This window comes from Amblyomma mixtum, chromosome 4 (genome assembly GCF_055824585.1).
Source record: "Amblyomma mixtum isolate Tamu chromosome 4, ASM5582458v1, whole genome shotgun sequence".
Classification (NCBI taxonomy): domain Eukaryota; kingdom Metazoa; phylum Arthropoda; class Arachnida; order Ixodida; family Ixodidae; genus Amblyomma; species Amblyomma mixtum.
In genome coordinates this window covers 34,276,696-34,297,485 of record NC_143015.1, presented here as the reverse complement: position 1 = coordinate 34,297,485, position 20,790 = coordinate 34,276,696, and the positions used below count along the sequence as shown (strand labels likewise).

General features: G+C 44.6%; 2 protein-coding genes across 2 annotated transcripts in view; both read left to right on the top strand.

Moving 5' to 3' along the window:
• The first annotated feature begins 679 nt into the window (after positions 1 to 679).
• LOC149346098 (fatty acid synthase-like) overlaps positions 680 to 20,790 on the top strand; it is an 85,216-nt gene continuing 65,105 nt past the window's right edge. Inside the window, exons 1-5 of the mRNA XM_089541251.1 lie at positions 680 to 812; positions 4,078 to 4,404; positions 7,551 to 7,751; positions 18,814 to 18,936; positions 19,452 to 19,685. Coding sequence (XP_089397377.1) covers positions 680 to 812; positions 4,078 to 4,404; positions 7,551 to 7,751; positions 18,814 to 18,936; positions 19,452 to 19,685 — 1,018 coding nt within the window. The remainder of the gene's footprint in view (positions 813 to 4,077; positions 4,405 to 7,550; positions 7,752 to 18,813; positions 18,937 to 19,451; positions 19,686 to 20,790) is intronic.
• Positions 12,502 to 13,625, top strand: LOC149346100 (uncharacterized). Its single transcript, XM_089585349.1, has one exon. The coding sequence runs from the start codon at positions 12,502 to 12,504 to the stop codon at positions 13,360 to 13,362; it is 861 nt and encodes a 286-aa protein (XP_089441475.1). The 3' UTR covers positions 13,363 to 13,625.

Genomic DNA, 20,790 nt, shown 5'->3' with positions numbered 1-20,790 from the left:
TAATACCTTTGAAAAGGCTATCGCTAATAGTCAGCAAATCCATTGACATAAATCAATGAAATGATAAAATTGGTTTGTGGTGAAAGGAAATGGCGCAGTATGTCTGAAATCTCGGTGGACACTTGGAGCGCGCCGTAAGGGAAGGGATAAAAGAGGGAGTGAGAGAAGAAAGGAAGAAAGAGGTGCCGTACTGCTAGCAGGTAGTTAGCATTGGGCCGATTATGCGATATTTGTGAAGAATATGCCGCTCGGCACTGTGTCTTCTATACCATTAAGTGGGACTTGTTTTGCACCGGAAATTATCTAAGTCTGTCTGAGCTAAATGCCACTTTCGCCCTCATTACTGAAGTGTTTTGGACTTCCCTGGTTTCTTCACAGTTTTACTAGGCAGGTTAAGGGCAAACTACTTTGAGTATGTACATACATATTTTGACGAAGACTAGCTTTGCGCTGTCCTCATTTAGACCAGGCTATCCTTTTGGGCTTGTGAGGTAACGAACTGTTCCAACTTGGATTCGTGCTGTGAATTAATAGTTTAAAAGTGATGGTAGATGTCGAGGTTAAATGCTGCTATCGCTACGTTCTCCACATGCGGTTCACTTGTTCAATTACGGGCGAAAAATGATGCCAGCGCGACCGTATTTGCGCTTGTTCTCTTCAGGCAATGGCACATCAGGCGATGGCACAAGAAGACATTGTCATTTCGGGCTTCTCTGCCTACTTTCCGCAAGCTGACCACCTCGCCGAATTCAAGGAGAAGCTATACGCGGGCATCGATATGGTTACCGAGGATGACACGCGGTGGCCACCAGGTGCGTTCAGAAGTTCACGATAAGTCTCGCTCAGCCAAGCTTCTGCCGATAAGCTCGTTATGCTTAAATCTCTGCACTTGATGAAACATCGAAGAGACATGAAATGCGAATGTATAATGATGAATTACAAATGTCTTAAAATGCCTTACTGTCACACTCCGCATTTTAATTTGTCAATAAAAATCAATGCTGTGTCATTCTGTGCCTCAGAAGATATTCATGGGCTATAAAGGAGTACATATTGCCGAGGAAACTGGATTTAAAATTCGACACACTTTTTCTGGCATTCCATTTTAACTTTCCACAGCAGGTGCTAAGAAACTCCACGAAAACCAAGGGTAAGTGAACGGAAGTTTGGCGTTGCCTCAAATATTAAGAATTTCAAACAAAAATAGCGCAGGAAAAGAACAGAGACAAGCAAGGACACACACGAGCGCTAACTTCCAACAGTTGTTTGTGCACCGCAGGGCGGTAAATATGCACGACGTGGCGATACATTGCGCAGGCGCAGGAGGACAAAAAATTTCGATAGTTTCTCAGATAATCTAGTTTGTTTCGAGATAGTCCAGCAGGTGGTTTCGCAATGCACAAGCCCACTAGGCTATCTATGGCTTCTGCTTCAATTATTTCACGGGTAAGTTTGCAAGGGTTCATGGTGATGACATCGCATACTTCATAGATAGGTACGCAGTCTTCACAGTTTCTGCACTGTACATCAAGAAAACTACCTCTTTTTTCTTTTACTTTGTAACGATGCTCGCGAAGACGTTCGTTCAGGCACCTTCCACTCTGACCTTTATATTTCTTTCCGCATGGCAATGGTATGCTGTACACAATTTATTCCATACATTACCCGAACTTTGTTTGTATGGAATAAATTGTGTAAAGCATACCATTGACATGCGCAAAGAAATATATAGGTGAGAGTGGAAGGTTCCTGAACAAACGTCTTCGCGAGCATCGTTGCAGTGTAAAAGAAGAAAGAGGTGGTTCTCTTGATGTACACTGCAGCAACTGTGAAGATTGCGTACCTATCTATGAAGCATGTAGTGTCATCACCATGATCCCTAGAAAACTTAAACGTGAAATCATTGAAGCAGAAGCCATAGATAGCCTAGGTGGCTTGTGCATCGCGAGACCGTCTGTTGGATTATCTCCTAAGGCACTAAATTATCTGTGAAACTATTGAAATTGTTTGTCCTCCTGTGCCTGCACAACGTATCGCCACGTCGTGTATATTTACCGCCCTGCGGTTCATAATAAACTTTTGGAAGTTAGCGCTTGTGTGAGTCCTTGCTTGTCCCTGTTCTGTTCCTGCGCTATTTTTGTTTGACATGTGTTACCAACAAGCCGAAACTGCCAATTTATTAGCGATTTCATTGACAATAATGAAGTTTTCTTATGAAAACAGGAGGTAGGGGCGAAACCTGTGTAGTATTTTTTTGGTTTTGCTACTATATAAAGTGATTCATTTAAACTGCTTGAAAATTGCGACGGGTTTCTGGAAGAGCACTGTAATAGATCGCGCTCGCTTCTTAGAGTAGACGAACTCCTTACAAAAAACAAAAGAGAAATGGGGGTGCATAGTTATAGAAACCTTCACATTGGTGCCGATGATAAATATATGAGCAAGCCTTCTATTTTCATGTCTTCTCAATATTAAACTTTTTGAAAGGCGTCGTTAAGCGCTGCACCGTTACACAATTTATTGTAGCATTTGTTTCTCATTTGACCCCATAGTTTGTTTCGCATTTGAGCACATCATTTCGTTTGCCACTCCTCACTTCTAACGACGACTTGGAGTCTAGTGGCATTAATTTTTTTTTTTTACTTTTTGATTTCTTAAGGTTTATGGAACACTTCTTTTACCTTGGTGTATTTTAATTCTTGTTCAATTTTTAATTGATTTCTCTTGATCTACTTTAACAGTAATTTGTGCCTAATCATTTTTTTTGCAGCTTTCTCGGCTCTAGTTGTCTTGGGGGATGCATAGCATTGTGCTTTGTTTTTGCCATGGGTAATGCTTCCCGGTAGCTTTGTTACTTGCAGGAGTGGAAGAGTGGATTGTTGGGCACTTATTTGATGCACACGTTTTTGTTATTTGCTCATGTTTAGACCAAGAGGCACGCATTTTACTCATTCTGCAGAGCAACGACATTAATTCCTGATGAGGGATTATGTGCTTTTCTTTTTAGTAAGGTGGGGCGGCCATGCAGTTTCTCTCGACTGTATTTATTTTATTCGTTTTGTCTTGTATAAGTTCATAGTATAGTTGCAATGACACGTCATTGGTTAGATCGTTTTGCGAGATACGAACACTATAAAATTTCCTTGTGCAGCTTTATCAAATAAAGATCGAATAATGCGATTGTGGGCGTTGTACGTGCACTTTTATTTGTACCAGTATTTTTGGTATAGTTGAAACCGAGTAGAGTGGTGAACGAACCAGCCTTCCATGTTTTATTTCTTGTAGAAGTTGTGTTTAGTGAGAATAGTGTGTTTTAGACAATGCAATTAGGCGGTGCAGGCCAACTTAAATTGGTCCTCAGTGCAACTTTAGATGTTTTTTCGTGGTAACGCCGTTACATGAAATATCAACGGTTGAGCAAAAGCCAGTATCAGCGGTCATGCAAAAAGACGCAAACCCATAACAAACACCTGAAATCCGGCGTTACTTTTCGTCCGGCTTATTTATTTTTTTGAAAATGGGTACAATACGTCACTCACCATACAGCGATAAAACAGACAACTGACGGAAGCTGGGGAACCGCCATGGATAACCGCCAGACAAAGCTGCGCTCCCCCGTACACGGGACCCATTAGACTAGACTTTGCAGCGCGTCTGGACCACTTGACCGAAGCTACCATGTTCTCCAGAAAGCACACTTTTCTTCCCCCGTGTCCCTCAGTACCTAGCATCAGAGTTTTGCACTGGAGTTTTCACAATGACATACGGCACGCACACCACATCTCGTAATTTAGGTTCCTTACATGCCTCCATTTGGAGAGTCGCAGCGTAGTTTGTGATAAAGACTGATTCGAGTTCATTGAGGCGTTTACGTCGATATCATGCACAGGAGCAAACGGGCGTACTCCCCCATCATACAGCACTCTATCAAGGCAAGAGGAGTGTGAGTATATGTTACCGGACTACTACTATCCCGGTCTTTTGGAAGCGTACAGTTTTGTTGCTTACAGGAAGCACCGCTATAAATAAGGCAGCCGTACATTCCAGCGCTTCAGATTAGCTCGCTTCCTTTTGCAGGACACAGCGGACTGCCTAAGCGGCATGGCAAGATCCGGAACCTGTCTCGATTCGACGCTCTATTCTTCAAAACGCCCCCGAGGCTGGCGCACTTAATGGACCCACAGCTCAGGCTTCTGTTGGAGACCTCGTACGAGGCCATCGTGGACGCCGGCTACGACCCGGCCACGTTCAGCGGCCGAAGCGTGGGCGTTTTCGTGGCGTCCAGCATTTCCGATACGTTCAGCGCTTTCAGAGCGGATGCAACGAAAGCGGACGGCTATGCCATGCTGGGAAACTGCCAGGCCATGCTTTCCAACCGCATCTCGTATTGTCTCGACTTCCAAGGTACGCACGATTATTAGCGCTTAGCTGTAGTTGCTAGCGCTGAATGCGATCCTGGCGCCACCTGTTAATGGATTAACAAATTATCATGAGGTGACGCAGAGCTCCCTTAGAAATGCAGTCTAAGGTGCTCAATGAGCCCGAGTGCCACGCTGGGAGAGCTCTTGCAAACTCCCAAGAAAGTAAAAAGGAAAAAGGTAAGAAAGGAAAAAACTAATACAGCTTTTGGATGATGCCGACTACGGGCCTGCATAGAATAGCCAATGCGGAAGGCTCAGACTTCTTAATGCCGTAACGTCTCAGACTGTACCCCAGTCATGCGGTCATTTCGAAGGCACTCTAACTGACAGTCTGTTGAATCAAAGGACACCTTATCGCTGCTACACGGGGAGTTTCGATGACCGCCGAATAAATAATCTGTCGATTCGACTAAGCAGCGGAGAACTCGATTAAGATCTCGAGGACCTTCAAGCGGTGGTGGCGAGCACTCTCTACGCAGAGCGCTCACAGCAACGCGCTTTGGAATAAAATCTCAGGAGTATCATCTCTGAAAAATGTGCAGTTTTAAAATATCCAACTTATCTGGCAGAAAGAAAGAAAGCCCGGGCTACAACACACTGCAGCATGCTCCAAATCATCATTGCCAACCAACCCTACCTTTCTCAAAAGTGCATGAATGCTCTACCGGTCGTCTAAAACAGGCAGATTATTTTAAGAGTTATCTACATGACTGCCACAATAATCTCTTTGTTATTAACATTTCCACAGTAAACTTGTGAGTTGACTAATTGGTATTGATGATGGTGCCACAGTACGCCGGTGCGAGGTGGTGCTATATCTCGACGGTGATCGGGTTTACCGTTTAGTAGAGGCATGACTCCTTCAAGTTCAGTAGAAATTGAGAATCTCGAATGTCCTCGACTCAATACCCTTTGCATGTGCCCGCATGACATGGGTAGAAGTTGTGTGAGACTACTAAGGCACTAGGCTACATAGTTTGCTGAGACACCTATTAATATGGGATCCCTTATCATCATGACTGTGGCATTAATGCCGCCACAGCTTATTGGCAAATATACATATATATCCTACCAGCACTTCATTCAGTAGTTTCAAGCAGACTGCCAGGAGAGCCGTAAATTGTTTTAGGCAGTTTTTTAGCTGCCGGTACGTAAAGGGAAATAAATCACTGGCGAATATGAGATCGGCTATGCCAGTACGGCATTTAGCGGGCTTTAGTCCGTCTCGTACAGTTTGGGTCTGTCATGTCTGACCACAGACGCATCCAGGGGAACTATCACTGCATGGTGAAGCCACCAGCAAGCTTTAGTTTCCTTACCGGGATAAGGCTGCAATTGGGGCACTCACATGCGTTTTAACTGCAATGTTTCCTTGCCGCGGTACGAACTTCCAGCTAATTCTTTTTCCGAGCTCTTGAATTAGCTGAGCGCAAGGCAAACGTCGCCGCTATTTCCTAATGCTTAATGTCATTAACGCAAGAAAGACGCACGCACCCAACCACCTCAGCCGAGGCGTATAAGAGTCCTCGAAAGAGGGCACTCAGAGGCGGAGATCTGGGCTGAAATGCAACCCTAAAATATGGAGATAAATGAACTGCTTGCGAAAACAACACTTGGGCCCCGCTCTCTGGAAGGTCGTTTTGCATTCACTTAGATAAAACGGCAACCTGGCATCGTTTTCTTACCGACTAGCTTTTCCAATTCATTGTTCTGTATTCTTTCATTGCTGACTATTACTTGTGAGGCACATGTAAACGCTCATTGAGTAATTTACCACGAAAGCTCTAGTAGCCAACGCTGTAGCTGAAAAAAAATTTCACATGAAAAGAAAACGATCTAAACTAAGGCTGCCTGAACAAGGAATAAAAAAGTAAATATATTACCTTGTTTATTATTGCTGTTCGCGCTCTTAGTGCTATTTGTGCCTTTTTTATACTGCAGCTGCTTTGCACTTTCGCTTCCCTTAACGCCCAGCCTGCTTGAACTTCATCCACAGTTTTGCAAATAAATCAGTAATGCATTAGCAGTCAAACTTTCGTTATATCCGAAGTCAACACGATAATTTCGCTGCATTCGATCTCCGTAAAATAAAGCTCATTGTATCCGTTATTGTATACTTATGTGCGTATCTCAAAGATATTAGACGAAAGTTTGTTATATTCGAGGATGTATACTTGTTTCCGTTATATCCAAAGAAGTTCGTTATAATTCAGATTATCCCACGAAAGTTCGTTGTATCCCAGGTGGGATATTTACGTTCGGTATCATCTTCGACCTGATTACGACCACTGCATTGCAAATGCCTCGCCCATGTTTCTGCCTTGTGCCAGCTGCAGCCAACGTATTCCCGCGAACTTCTTAATCTCATCCTCCCACCTAGCTTTCTGCCGCCTCCTGCTACGTTTGTCTTCCCTTGGAATCTACTTCGTTGCCTTTAAGGGTCATCGGCGATTTTACTTTGGCATTGCATGCCCTGCCAATACCAATTTCTTCCTCTTGCTTCCGAATAGAATGGAATTAATCCGAGTTTGTTCCCTCACTCACTCGACCCTCGCCCTGCCTCCTAACGTTACACCTATCATTTTCCTTGCATAGCTCGCACCATTATCATGAACTTAAGCTGAACTCTTTTCGTTGGCTTCCATGTTCGTTAAATCTCAGGTTAAAACACTAAAGTTTCTCATTTACGAGTTTGACAAACTAGAGTTGGTTATCCGAGGTTAACAAACGAAAGTTGGTTATATCTGAGATGACGTGCTAAGGCTCATTATATCAGATGTACAAAAAGTTCGTTCGTAGCCCCACCTCCCCATCGTGGCAGGTTTTCTAAATCATTGTTCTGTACCGTTTTATCGCTCTTACCGCTTGTGACGTACTTGTAAATGGTTATGAAATATTTTAACTAACAAGCTCTACAACCAAAGACTGAAGGCCGCCAAAAGAATGGAAAATAAAAAAAAAACGTTATAATCCAGTGCTTGAGCAAGAAATAAATAAACAAGAACTTTTTGGCGATACTGCGTGGATTAACTGCATTTGTACTGAAAGACGGAGGTAGCAACTTCCGCTTGTACAAACCCCTTTAATAATACAGCAGTAATAATTATTCTCTCTTTTCCCCTGATGCAGGCCCAAGCTTCACAGTGGACACGGCGTGCTCGTCAACGATGGTGGCCTTGAATGAAGCTGCAAAGGCGCTGCGCTTGGGAGAGTGCGAGGCCGCTATCATCGGAGGAAGCAACATCACCCTGGACCCAGTAATAAGCTTTCGATTCTATCAGATGGGCTTCCTGTCGCAGAAAGGGAAGTGCGCTGCCTTCGACGCCGACGGTGAGTTCGTGAATTGGCGCGTAACGCTGCTGGAGATATACTGAAGTTTGTCTTTACCTGCTTTTATCAGGACGAGCTTAGAGAGGTCGGCAATGGAGCGTGTGACAGTTTGTGATCACCGCCGGGTATACACACGTTTTAAGGGCGAGGTAACTGCAGAAAAGAAATAGAGAGGGGGGTCCGATGTGCGACGAGTTTTAGGAATAAAAAAGGGCAACGTGATATTTCATGACGAGTAATCTTTTCTAACGATACCATTAGGGGGACATGAAAGCGAAAACTGTCCGGCGGCGTCAGCGTGGGTGTCTCTGTGAGGACTTCACATACCAGGTCATGTTAGGGCGATTTGTCTCTCTACACTAGCGAACCATGCCCTCCCCCTTCTTCCTCTCCCACTGTGGAGGAGAGAAGGGAGATGTCAATGGCAATGGTCGTTAGGAATGGTTAAACCCTGTTGAACCTAATTATTGCAGCGTTATCTCTGTGGTTATGATTGGTTTTGGTTTCAATTACAGTTAAAACCGTTATCCTCCGTAGCATTATCCTCTCCAGTTATTCCAAAGTATAAAGTTTCACTTGGTTATTTAGGTGAACACTCCAAAGAGTTCACGCACGCTTCGCGAACAAGAATCATGGTGTTTGTACGTCAATACACGCTCTATCAAAATCATCCGCAAGTATCCACCGATCGCTGAGTGAGGAGACCGGATCAATCATCCTGGGCCGAATTTCAGAGCAGTAGCTCACCTAAACACAAAAGTCACTCACAATTCCGTGCCTGATTTGACATTGGTTTAACCTTAAGAAGCAAGAGGTTCACTCTGACAGATTTACACATTGACCTTAGGAGAGTATGGGCCAAAATCAATGTCTAACCATAGCTGAGTGTGCGCTACACAATGGTGGCCTCGAAAGTTGACCTGCGGCACTTTAAAATTTGGCCCGTGACAGCCCCGAAATTTTACCTGCGCCGATTTAGACCAAAAGCGATTTATAACCATAGCTGAGCCTGCCCTACATGATGGCCACCTACAAATTTGGCCCTGGTCATTCCCAACGTATGTCCAGGGCACCCCCGAAATATGACCTCGGCAGATTTGGATCATAAGCGAGGTTCAACCATAATCGGCGCTAAACAACATGATGTCCACTACCAAAATTGGGCCGCGCCATCCTTGAAGTGTACGCCTCATCGGTCCTCCTAACCTCACTAAGCCCTATGACATCCCAATTAATACCTGCTAATTCCTCGAACAGCACTGCTAAACTAGCCTCACTGGATAAGGTTCTTGCCTTAGACGTTGCCATGTTCAGTTCCCAAAGGCCGCTTGTCCGGAGCAAGAGGTTCTTAGCACCCTCCGCTGCGTCACAGGTGGGACCACCGCCCCGGTCAGCTGCTCCACAGTCCCTGTCGACTGAGGGCCGAGGGTTAATTGGTTTGTTCATAGAAGGTTTATTTAGGCCTTTTTGGACCAAATGCGATGTCGACCCATAATTAAGCGTGCCAGCCACAATGGCGACTTCTAAGTTTGGACCGTGGTATTGCCAAAATGCGCCTGTGGTTGTAACCATGGTAAAACCAGCCTAGCTTTTTGATCCATAGCCAGATAACGCTTTTAGCAGATAGTGTCGTTTACAACAGGCAAGTTTGAAGCCATTATTAATGCTCTTAAGTGGCTGTCTTCATGTGAACTTCAAAGTGTAGAGCTTCTAAACGATTCAAAGAATGCACCAGAGCGTCTCCAATACAGTGCTGCTTTGGGCAAATTTTGCAATCAATCGTAAATCGGTATAATTACACCTCAACATAAAGTATTCACGGTGTTGTTTGAGTGGCTCCCATATAATTTTGGGATCTAAGATAATAGTATTAGTTTCTTGACTAACGTCCCAAAGCGACTCTGGCTATGAGAGACGCCGTAGTGAAGGGCTCCGGAAATTTGAACCAGCTGGAGTTCTTTAACGTGCACTGACATCGCACATTACATGGGCTATTAGAATTTCGCTTCCATTCAAATTCGGCCTCCGCGGCCGGGATCGAACCCGCGTCCTTCGGGCCAGCAGCCGAGCACCGTATCCACTGATCCACCGCGGCGGGCAGAATCTCAGGTAATACGCCAGCGCATTCTCCTCATGAAGCTCGGTCACACTTGCCAATAGTTAGAGTCCCAAAGGATGATACTTTTGCAGAGCCGCTTGCGGCAGCTTGTGGCACAACAATTTATTGCTTGTTTGTGTGTTTCTTTATGGGAGTTTAAAGTCCCAAAGCGACTCAGGCTATGAGGGACGCCGTAATGAAGGGCTCCGCAAATTTTGACCACCTGGGGTTCTTTAACGTGCACTTTAATGCGTTTCGACCGGCTCTACGTCTCTCTTGTGAAACCGGGGACCCTCAGGAGCAAATGCCAGTCTCCTACACCGCCTGTGCGCTGAGTGCGCCTACAGTCCGGCATGACTCCCAAACTTCGTTGTGCGACGTCATCTATGTGCTCGAGCTGTTCCGATGAGGGCGACATGCAACATTTTGCGTATCTGACCATGTTTTCTTGAGAGCGCGGTACATTTATTCCGAGCCTGAAATGGGGCTTGTTTATGGAGTAATTCGCCCACAGGGCTTCTCCTGAAGGTCTTAGAACTAAGAGGTTCGGGGTAAAAGGATTATTTTAGAGTTGCTCGAGGACGCTGGCCTTCTGAGACAGTGTTCTGCGCTCATTTCCGAGCACGCGCCATAGGTGAAGCAAATGCCGGCTGGGATCTGTAAAGGTTAACGCTGCGTGCTCCTGAACACCACCCACTATTAACCAACCAACTCGTAAAAAGGCAAAACCTAAGCGCATTTTCACAAATCACGTGAACAGGGGAAGATCGTCAGCTAAGGAGTTCCTTCCTCTGGACGGCACACCTAATCGAAGCACATCAGACAACGTAGCATCATGAGAAAGCGCGACGTCGCGCGCGCTTCTCGCCTGTATGGAAAGACCATGAAACTGTTTTGTTCGCATTATACAGGGTCTTGAAAGGAAGTCTGTAAGTGATTTTAGGAAATAGCCTTTCAGAGGTTAAATTTTTCTTGCGCGAAGTGATCAGGGGCCGTAGCGGGCGCTATAAAACGGGTTTGAAAATTTGTTACTTAACTTTCTACTTATGGCAGTTAGGTGTCTGTTCGTAATTAGGAAATAGTAGAGGATCATCAGTCAACCAGATATTCGTCGTTAGATTTACGAAAGTGTAATTGCACACAGAACTACATCGCTCAGAATATCCGCTCTCAAGACGCGCAACCGGCTCCATGTCGCAGCTCAGTGCGGCAAAGACACGCCCCCTGGTTGACATCACTCACAGCTGGGCACGTAGCTAGTGGTCGGGAAAAAGTATTGAATATTAGACCAAGCTGTTTAAACTTGAGGTCTCCCAAAGCGGTTTTGGGTGGTTTAACGTCCTAAAGCGACTCGGGCTAGAGGGACGCCGTAGTGAGGGGCTCCGGAAATTTTGACCACCTGGGGTTGTGTACCGTGTACTGATATCGCACAGTACACAGGCCTCTAGAATTTCGCCTCCATCGAAATGCGGCCTACACGGCCGGGATCGAACCCACGTCTTTCGGGTCAACAGCCGAGTGCCGTAACCTCTGAGCCACCACGGCGGCTTGATCCAAAACGTATCTTTCTGTTTTCTTGCTTGCTGGCGGGAACGCTTTATTGCTATATACAGGGCGTTCATAGTTCAGTTTTAGGTATTTCTTAAAAATGGGCACTGATTCGGAGTGAAAACCTCTCTGTATATGAGTTGTGCTTTCAAGGGGACACGAAATGCGATGATAATTGCCACGGTCAGGCTTATAATTAACAAAAATATATTTGTTACGTTTTTTGCCTCTGTGACTATCTTAAATATTTATGCTGGAAACACAGAGGCAGTCGCATTTCGAGAGTATTCATTGGGTATACTTCTAGAGAACGCGGGTTTCGAAATTTTTGCCCAGAAAGTTTGCTCTGAATTCGGGGTATTGCGCATGCAAGGCGGTGGCAGTAGATCGAAAACTCCTCCTCAGTGTGACGCAGCTGTTCCGTAGGGCATTTCTTCTATTTCTATAGCCGAAAGTGAAAGGGAAATAGCTTTGAGCTTTCCGATGGCTCTACGCTGTTACGTGGCGAAACATCGCGTCACGATGATAGGAGCATCGCGCTAACCCTCATCGCCTTGCTTGGCCAGCGACGTCAATTGAGCCGAAAATTTGCATGTGCATATATCGGAATGCACGCGTGCTAGAATTCTACAAATTAAGTTGCGTAGGAATACAACTGTTGCCTACAGATAGATACAGAGAGAGGGGAAAGGCTGGGATGTTAACCAAAAAGGTTTCCGGTTGGCCACCCTGCACTGGGGAAGGGAATTTAATTTTCAGTATAACTATGCCACCTTACGGGAGTCACTAAAAAGTTCATTTACCGATTATAGTTCATTAGGTGCCTGATGGCGACAGTTCTTCTCTCCGTTTCCCCATGAATGCATAGCTTATATGCAGAGCTGGATTTCAAGCACCGTTGTGTGGCTAGTTTTGTTGCGCACTGCTTCATCAGAAAATCCCCCATGATCGTTGTATACATATTGCCAGCAGATGGAGGACAATAGCATATTAGCAGGTTGTGGCGCATGAAGGAACAAATACGCTAGAAAAAGCGACGATCGCTGTTTACTTCTGTTCCCGTACCCGCGGGTGTGCTTTGATGTTGCTTGTGAATGCTTTTCAATGATTTCTCTGCTTTTGCGCTCTGGCGACATTGAATCTAACCCGGGTCCTATGACTCGCTCCCTTGACATAGACAACCTTCCAGACAGTCCGTCTGAACAAATGAAAGTTATGTTTAAGCTGCTTAAGGATGTACATTCTCGTACGCTGCAAAGCTCTAAAGATCAGGTCGAATTAGCAGCTGATATTAAAGACATTAGGAATAGTCAGAAGAACATTGAATCAAAGTTAGCTGGCATGCACAAGAGGCTTGATGAACTCGAGGAAAAGGGAAAGAAAATCGACGACATGGATCAGGAGCTCTCATCTTTAAAGAAATCTGTAGAAGACCAACATACTCGAAATGATTTGCTGCAGTCTCGCCTAGATGAAGCCGAAGATAGATCGCGACGTGAAAATCTAATATTTAGGGGTATACCCGATGAGGAAGAGACTTGGGCAGACACTGAATCGAAACTCCTGGAAGCCTTGACTAAGATTGTCGAAGTATGCCCCTCCAGTTCAATTCAACGTGCACATCGCCTGGGCGTTTTTTCAGATGAGAAGTGTCGACCAATCATAGCCAAATTTTCGGACACTAAAATGAAAGACAAGATATTAACCCTTCGTAACCAATTTAAAACGGATAACATCACAATCAGTGAAGATTTCTCACCGGCTACGCGCCAGGCTCGGAAAAAACTTTTTGAATTTGGTAATATTCACGCTGGCCCTCGCTCTTTTAAGATACGCTATAACAAACTGCATATCAATAAAAAATGCTTCATGTATAACCCTACCAAGGACACTGTTGAAGAAATCGTGGCACGTGGCGAATCGTCTAGATTGGATTCTGTGGCTGGATCTTCCGCTTCACCGTAGGGAATCGCGAGGGGTAGTGGACAGTTGCCATCGTCGATATCAGTTCTTTATACTAACGTCAGGAGCCTACTTAACAAGCATACTTCTTTATCTTCTGCCATAGACACATGCTCAGCTGACATTATAGCGCTAACCGAAACCTGGCTCCCAACGCATGTATCGGATTCCGAAATCTTCCAAAACGCTCATCGGTACTCGGTATATCGTTGCGATAGAATAGCCAAACGTGGCGGCGGTGCCTTACTTGCTATTTCTAAAGACATTCCATCTTCATGTATCCAAGTCTTCAGCGAATTAGAACTAATATTTGCGTCAATAGTGATAGGTCATCTTAAACTGATTATTGGCGTCTGCTACCGTTCTCCTTCTTATCGTCTACATTCACTAACGAACTTCACGATGCTATAAATCTTGTTCGCGCACGATTTCCTTCATCACCACTTTTTCTACTTGGAGACTTTAATTTTCCAACTATTTCATGGACTGCTCAGCAGCCTTCTTTATCTTACCCTTCGTATCAAGCTAAAGAATTCTTAGAACTATGCGCCATGTTTTCGCTAACTCAGTTAGTAACAAAAGCCACAAGGACAGTGAATAACGCTTCGAACACTCTTGATCTAATTCTAGCAACTAATCCAGAGTTAGCTACTGATATAACATATCTTCCAGGCATCAGTGATCACGTTCTGCTCAATTTTTGCATTAATATACCACGTCCAAAACCGAGCAAAATAAAAAAGATCATTCTAGATTACAAACGCGCCAACTTTGCCGCTATTAACAATGAACTGGGCATATTTGTTGATTACTTTATTACTAACTCCGACTACTACTCTGTCGAAGAAAACTGGATATCATTCAAAACGAAGGTTCACGAACTAACTGATAAGTATATCCCTAAGCGCATCGTCACCTCTAATCCACAAGCACCTTGGCACAACTCTCACATCAAACGATTATCTAACAAAAAGAAACGTTTATACCGCCGCGCGAAGCATTCACCATCTAACGCGCGATGGGCGAAGTACAAGTCTGCTTCCGACGCTTACGTCAACGCGATTAAACAAACAAAGAATACCTTTTTGTCTGCCACATTACCAACTATTTTGAAAACGAGTGTTAAGAAATTCTGGCGCGTTATACACCCTGAGAACGACCCATTAATTAGACTACAAGATGCCTCCGATAACCTTATCCCCAGTGATCTTTGTGCTTCCGTGCTGAATAACACATTCGTTGAAAGCTTTTCCTCCATTTCAAGCGTTAATTTGCCTCACATACAGCACCACAGGTTCCCGACAATGTCACCTATAACTATCGATCCACCTGGCATAGCCAAATTAATTGAATCCCTGAAAAATGATTCTTCACGTGGTTCTGATGCGATTAGCGCTAAATTTCTAAAAAATACTTGTGCTGATAGTCAGTTATACTAACCAAACTTTTTCAACAGTCACTCGACACATCAAGCCTTCCTAACGACTGGAAAAGTGGGAAGGTGGTTCCACTTCACAAGTCCGGTGGTAAGCACTCCCCTAAAAACTTTCGTCCCATTTCGCTCACTAGCACATGCTGCAAATTACTAGAACATATCATTTTCAAGCATGTCGTTACCTTTCTCGATGAGAATTCATTTTTCACACCTGCGCAACATGGTTTTCGTCAAACATACTCGTGTGAAACTCAATTACTTGCCTTCTCTGATAAGCTATACCGCATACTTGACAACTCATCCTGTGCTGACTGCATTTTTTTGGATTTTTCCAAAGCCTTTGACAAAGTATGTCATAAATTGCTGCTACATAAATTGAGCCATCTTAATCTCAATCCTAACGTCTTCGACTGGATTAAATCTTTCCTTCTTAACCGTTGGCAATTTGTGCATGCAAATAACACTAATTCACCGATTGCTAACGTGCTATCTGGTGTTCCACAGGGATCGGTCCTTGGACCACTCCTATTCTTAATCTATTTAATGACCTTCCTTCTGCCATATCTTCCAACATTCACCTTTTTGCTGACGATTGTGTAATATTTCGGGAAATAGATAACGTTAACGATACTGACACTCTCCAGTCAGACCTCAATTTGGTGTCAGACTGGTGCACTACATGGAATATGGAATTAAACATTAATAAATGTAAAGCTTTGCGTGTTTCCCGTGCACCTAACGCTCTTCCTTCATATTATCTTAACGGCACTCCTCTTGATTGGGTAAAAACATACAAGTACCTAGGTATTCATATCACTCAAAATTTAACATGGTCTATTCATATTGACTACGTTATTAATAACGCTAACCGCATGTTAGGGTACTTACGTCGCAATTTCTCAGCCGCTCCCTCATCTCTTAAGCTTATACTCTATAAAACACTTATACGTCCTAAACTAGAATACGCAGCATCAATATGGGACCCTACACATGATAACCTTGTATATTCCTTGGAACTAGTCCAAAATAATTCCGTTCGCTTCATTCTTTCAAATTACAACCGTACGGCAAGCATCACAGCCATGAAATCTAACGTGTCACTCCCACCGTTACAATCTCGCCGTAAAGTTGGTCGCCTAACACTATTTCACAAGCTATATCATCACGTTACGCTTCACGACAATTTCATATCACCCCCAGAATACATTTCACGTCGCATCGATCACCGCCACAAGGTTGGCATCCCAACATGCCACACCAAATCTTCTTTTCACTCATATCTTCCTCGCACATCTGTGGAATGGAACCGCCTTCCCCCCGATATTGCAGCCATTGCAGGTAACAAAACCTTTCACGACGCAATAGCTAACATTGTTTATTCTGAAAGAAGTTGATTCATGTGTAATATCTGTTTCCACTGTGTTATGTACATTGATTTTATGTTATTTACGCTTTGGGAATGTTGTTTGTTTTAATTTTGGAGAAAATTTATTCTGTACTACCTGTTTTCACTGTATTGTATTCATTGTTCTTTATCCTAATTAACCCACTCCCCTCTGTAATGCCTATGGCCCTGAGGGTACAATAAATAAATAAATAAATAAATAAATAAACAGAACTAAAAACTTGACGAAGAAGCACAAACACACGTAGAAGGAACACGCAAAAAACACGGACGAACGCTGCACTCACAACTGGTTTACTGCGAAAAGATTTCGAGCTTAAAATGGCTCACGCATCTGCGCACTACAGAAAGAAAACCATCACAAACAACTGCCAAGAAATAACATCGTATCATAATGCCGCAAAAAGGTTGAATTCCGAAGCGTACAAAAAAAGGGATGCATCACTAATGCAGCAATCTGCTTTTTCCTTTATGTGAAAGGCCTCCAGGAGTTCACGTGCCGTTTTATACTTGCTTCTGCCTAGGATTTGAACACTATCGAAACGTGGCGAACATGTCACGCATGACTGGCAGTGCCTAACCAAGTGCACATTCTCTTTGTTCTTTAAATTCCTTTGGTGCTCCCCTAGCCGGTCGTTAATACGTCGCCCCGTTTGACCGATGTACACTTTTCCACATGAAAGTGGCAGCTCGTATACCACCTCAGAAGCGCATAGCACATAGGGCGTAGTGTGCTTTTTACCACACGTAGTGTGTTTTACAGAACTAAAAACCTAGTGCACATACCGCAAAGGTCAAAAAAGGATTGATTTGGCTTAGGGGAAATTCGCGTCCCAAGTAGGCTCAGGCTATGAGGGATGCCGTAGTGAAGGGCTTTGGGAATTAGACCACATGGGATTCTCCACTTGCACTGACCTCCATGTGCAGATTTCTCGGAACAAAATTTTGAAAACTGAAAAATTTTAAGACACTGTTATGGCCATTCAAAATCAATGGGGAACGCTTTTGACGAAAGCGAAAACGTGAATAGAAAATAAAAATTCAAGACTGCTGTCGGCTGATCTGCGGATTTATTGATTGTAATAGTGAAATCTCACATTATACGAAAAAATTGCATTCATAAACGGTTTGCCAATAAAAAGGCTGTTGTGCATAACTGCTGGGTACAGCAGAGTACGCGGGCCACAAGGATTCCGCCTCTATCGAAATGCCACTGTCGCGGCCTGGATCTAACCCGTGTCTTTCGCGTCAGCAGCCGAGTGCCATAACCACTGAGACACCGAAGCGAATAAAAGCGACAAAAGGGGCCACATGTAACTTCCAACGGCATCAGATGTGGTTACAAAAAAGGCCATTGTCTTCTTTTAGCTTGGACTGGACGATTACGATATGAGTACCGCGAAATTGAAAACGCATTACACCTTGCCAAGGAAAGGTTGTTTTCAAGTTGTAACGAATGCTTTTATCGCATTGGAAAGCGAGCGGTTCAGCAGCCATGGTACAAATCACCATGGTACGGAAATTACTCGTCAGTGAAGTTGTTAAAGGAAATAAATCCAGCGGCTCCTGTTACGTACCACGTGCAGTTCTTCCGTCGGCGGCAAGAGGTCAAGGGAACGACGAGATAGGCAGTATCCAGAAGACTTATTTTCCTAATTTTATCTCTCGCTCCTGAAGCTGATAGTTAACATGTTTTGCAAGGACAGTCTGATGTTTTTGCCTGTTACCATATTTAATATGTCAAGGCTGCCTCGTGGGGCGTCCTGAAGATGTCACGTACCGTGCTCTATGGGGGTAATTATCACTTCGTAAGGCAGACTACATTTCTAGGAATATCTAAAGCAAGTGACGTAATCCTTAACGACGCGCAGCGGTCATAGACGAAGTTCTTCACGTATTTTTTTATTTACTTACGCCATCATAGAACATCACATGTGACGTCAGTTCCCGATCACAGCGTCCTCACCAGGGCAAGTGTGGGCAGTCTCAATTTTGCTGGATTGGCAGGCGAGCCTTTCCACCGCTGACGCAAGTCGAGAGAAATTGGATGAGGATGTTTTGAGGAAAGGATAGATGCGATAACAGTTTCTCCTCGGGAAGGCACATGAAATTCAAGCTTGGACAAAGAAAGCTTCTCGAAGGGCTGCGTAGGTTGCCGGAAGCAGAGGGGAGAAAACAGTTTTAGGAAAGGTTAAACCTGGAATATTCCACTTTAATCCCTTGGTTCTTACTTCGCGTTTAGAAAGAACTTTTTAGGGACGGTATCGCTCGGATTTCGTTTCTCATGATCTATAAAAGAATTTTTCAGGGTTCTTTATGAAGTGTGGACTACGCGTGTGTGTGCCGCCTGCAAACAAATGCCCGGTAAGGCGATGCCGGCACAAGTTTCTTTCGATGCCGCAGCTAAGCGCGAATTAAAACCGAATTAACTGGACATGGATCACGTAAATTGCATTAGCGCGTGAATGAACCAGAAACACATTATCGTAACAGCGACGGACAGCATTTCTCCCCGGAATTTCACTCCCAGGTGCAATGCGTTGGCTTCCGCATTCGGGGCGGCGCCCGCATGCACTGAATATACCTTGTTACTTTTGACTATTTCTCGATGCAGGCACAGGCTATGTGCGCAGTGAAACCGTCGGTGTATTCTTCCTTCAGCGGGCGTCGGAAGCTCGACGGATCTACGCCAAGGTCGTCCACATTAAGCCGAACACTGATGGCTTCAAGCCAGAAGGTAGGCCGGTTTCTTTCTTTATGAATAAAGCCATCTTCAGTTGTGTCCATGAGACTGTCAAAGTTACCGCGAAAATGACCAGTGGCACAAGTTTCTAGGAGTTCGTGGCAAAACACCTGCGGGAATGAAAAGTATGAGAGCGTTCTGTTTTCCAAGTGTTTACCGTTAGTATGTTACTTTTCAAAACTGCAATGTGAGGGCTAAGCATGCCATTACTTTGCTGGCAGCAGGCTTACGTCATCAGCAGTGCACTCCTAAGTCGTTTTCTTACGTCGTTATAAGCTGTTAAGCTCGGAGGTTACAACACAGGAACAAGAGATGAGAACGAAATGGACTGAAACTTGCTATGCCTGAACTGGACTTGTTGCCGAGCATATTGCTTGTCTTGTACCTTCTAAGCGAGCCGTTCCTGCTCTTGCTAGTGTGTGGTTGCGGCGCATGAGGTCGCTTTCGAAGCAATGTGGCGTTAAATCCCCAGTGCTATCTGTGAGACCTGTCTTACCGCTCACCTGTAGGAATAGCCTACCCCAAAAGAAAGGTGCAGGAGCAGCTCCTGCGCCAGGTATACGCCGAGGCCAATGTGGATCCCAACGAAGTCGAGTATGTCGAAGCCCACGGAACGGGTACCAAAGTCGGCGACCCCCAAGAGCTGGGAGCCATCAGCACTGTCTTGTGTCCACCGAGCCGGAAGGCGCCGCTCAAGATTGGGTCTGCCAAAAGCAACGCCGGGCATGCAGAGGCAGCCGCGGGTGAGTTGGCTCCCTTAATTCAACAAAGTGTCGTTTGACAACCGTGCTCACTTTAAACGCAGCGTTATTCACAGGTGTAGATCAGTGGTGACATCTTGGTTCAGCGAAGGAGACATGCCACCTCCCCGTCTATTGATCAAATATAATCATCGTCAGAGGATAGTGCAAATAAAGACGGTATGGGCTCTCCACAGAGTCAACGCGCGCTTTATTGTTGAACTGAACACCCGTAGGGAAAGGCTAATTAATAGCCACCGCAATGTTTAAGCTCTGCGAACACAGTGATAAGTCGTGCATGCAGTGAGATGGCAGTATTCGGGAGGTAACTTTTTCATGCCATGCTCCTCGAAGCGAGCAGAGAGATATGGCGCCTGAACAAAGGCACTCAGGAAGCACTGCTTTGCCAGATGAATTGAAAAAACAAATTTTGTCAATGTTTTCTTACCTATGCGAAGTACTAGCGGTGATAGTAGCTTTCAGCCCCATGCAGTACATTGGTTGCTGGTAAAAGCACTTCCAGGCCTACGAGGAACGCAGGTCCGCAGATAGAGCACTCTCGAAAGTGCCCAGTCTTGTGTCTTAGGCCACTATGAAAGCAATCTGCTTGAACAGCAAGTCAGTATTCTAGTCTTTAGATACAGCACACTACAATGCCGACTTCGTTGTCATTTATTCTAATTTTCTGATACAGCTGGAATGTATGACTATATTAAATGAGATTATTTGAGGTTATGCATCGACAATATCAAATGCTGGTCTGTGGCTTGGGGGATGGCACATCATATGCAGTCATCTTCGGCGTGATTCTTGTTGCTGACACACAAGGTGCGTCAAAATATCCACGGCCAAGGGGCATTTTTTTTAGGCCTGTAGTGGCACATTTACAAAACCCCTCAGCCTAAAGATTTCTGCAGGAGTCAGGAGAAGCAGAGAATGTCGGTAGGTTCACAGCTCTGTTTAAAGAAAACAAAAATGGCAGACCATGCTCTGCAAGAAGAATGTCTGAATGCGTTAGCAAGCAGTTGACCGCATTAAAGACTGCTTGGTTACTTTCAAACCACTGCAAACACCTTTTGCAGCCATTTCAAGCCCTTCGTCCTTCTTT

Bases quoted from the DNA above. Each gene is read 5' to 3' on its own strand.
- LOC149346100 (XM_089585349.1), top strand. From the start codon at position 12,502: ATGATTTCTCTGCTTTTGCGCTCTGGCGACATTGAATCTAACCCGGGT.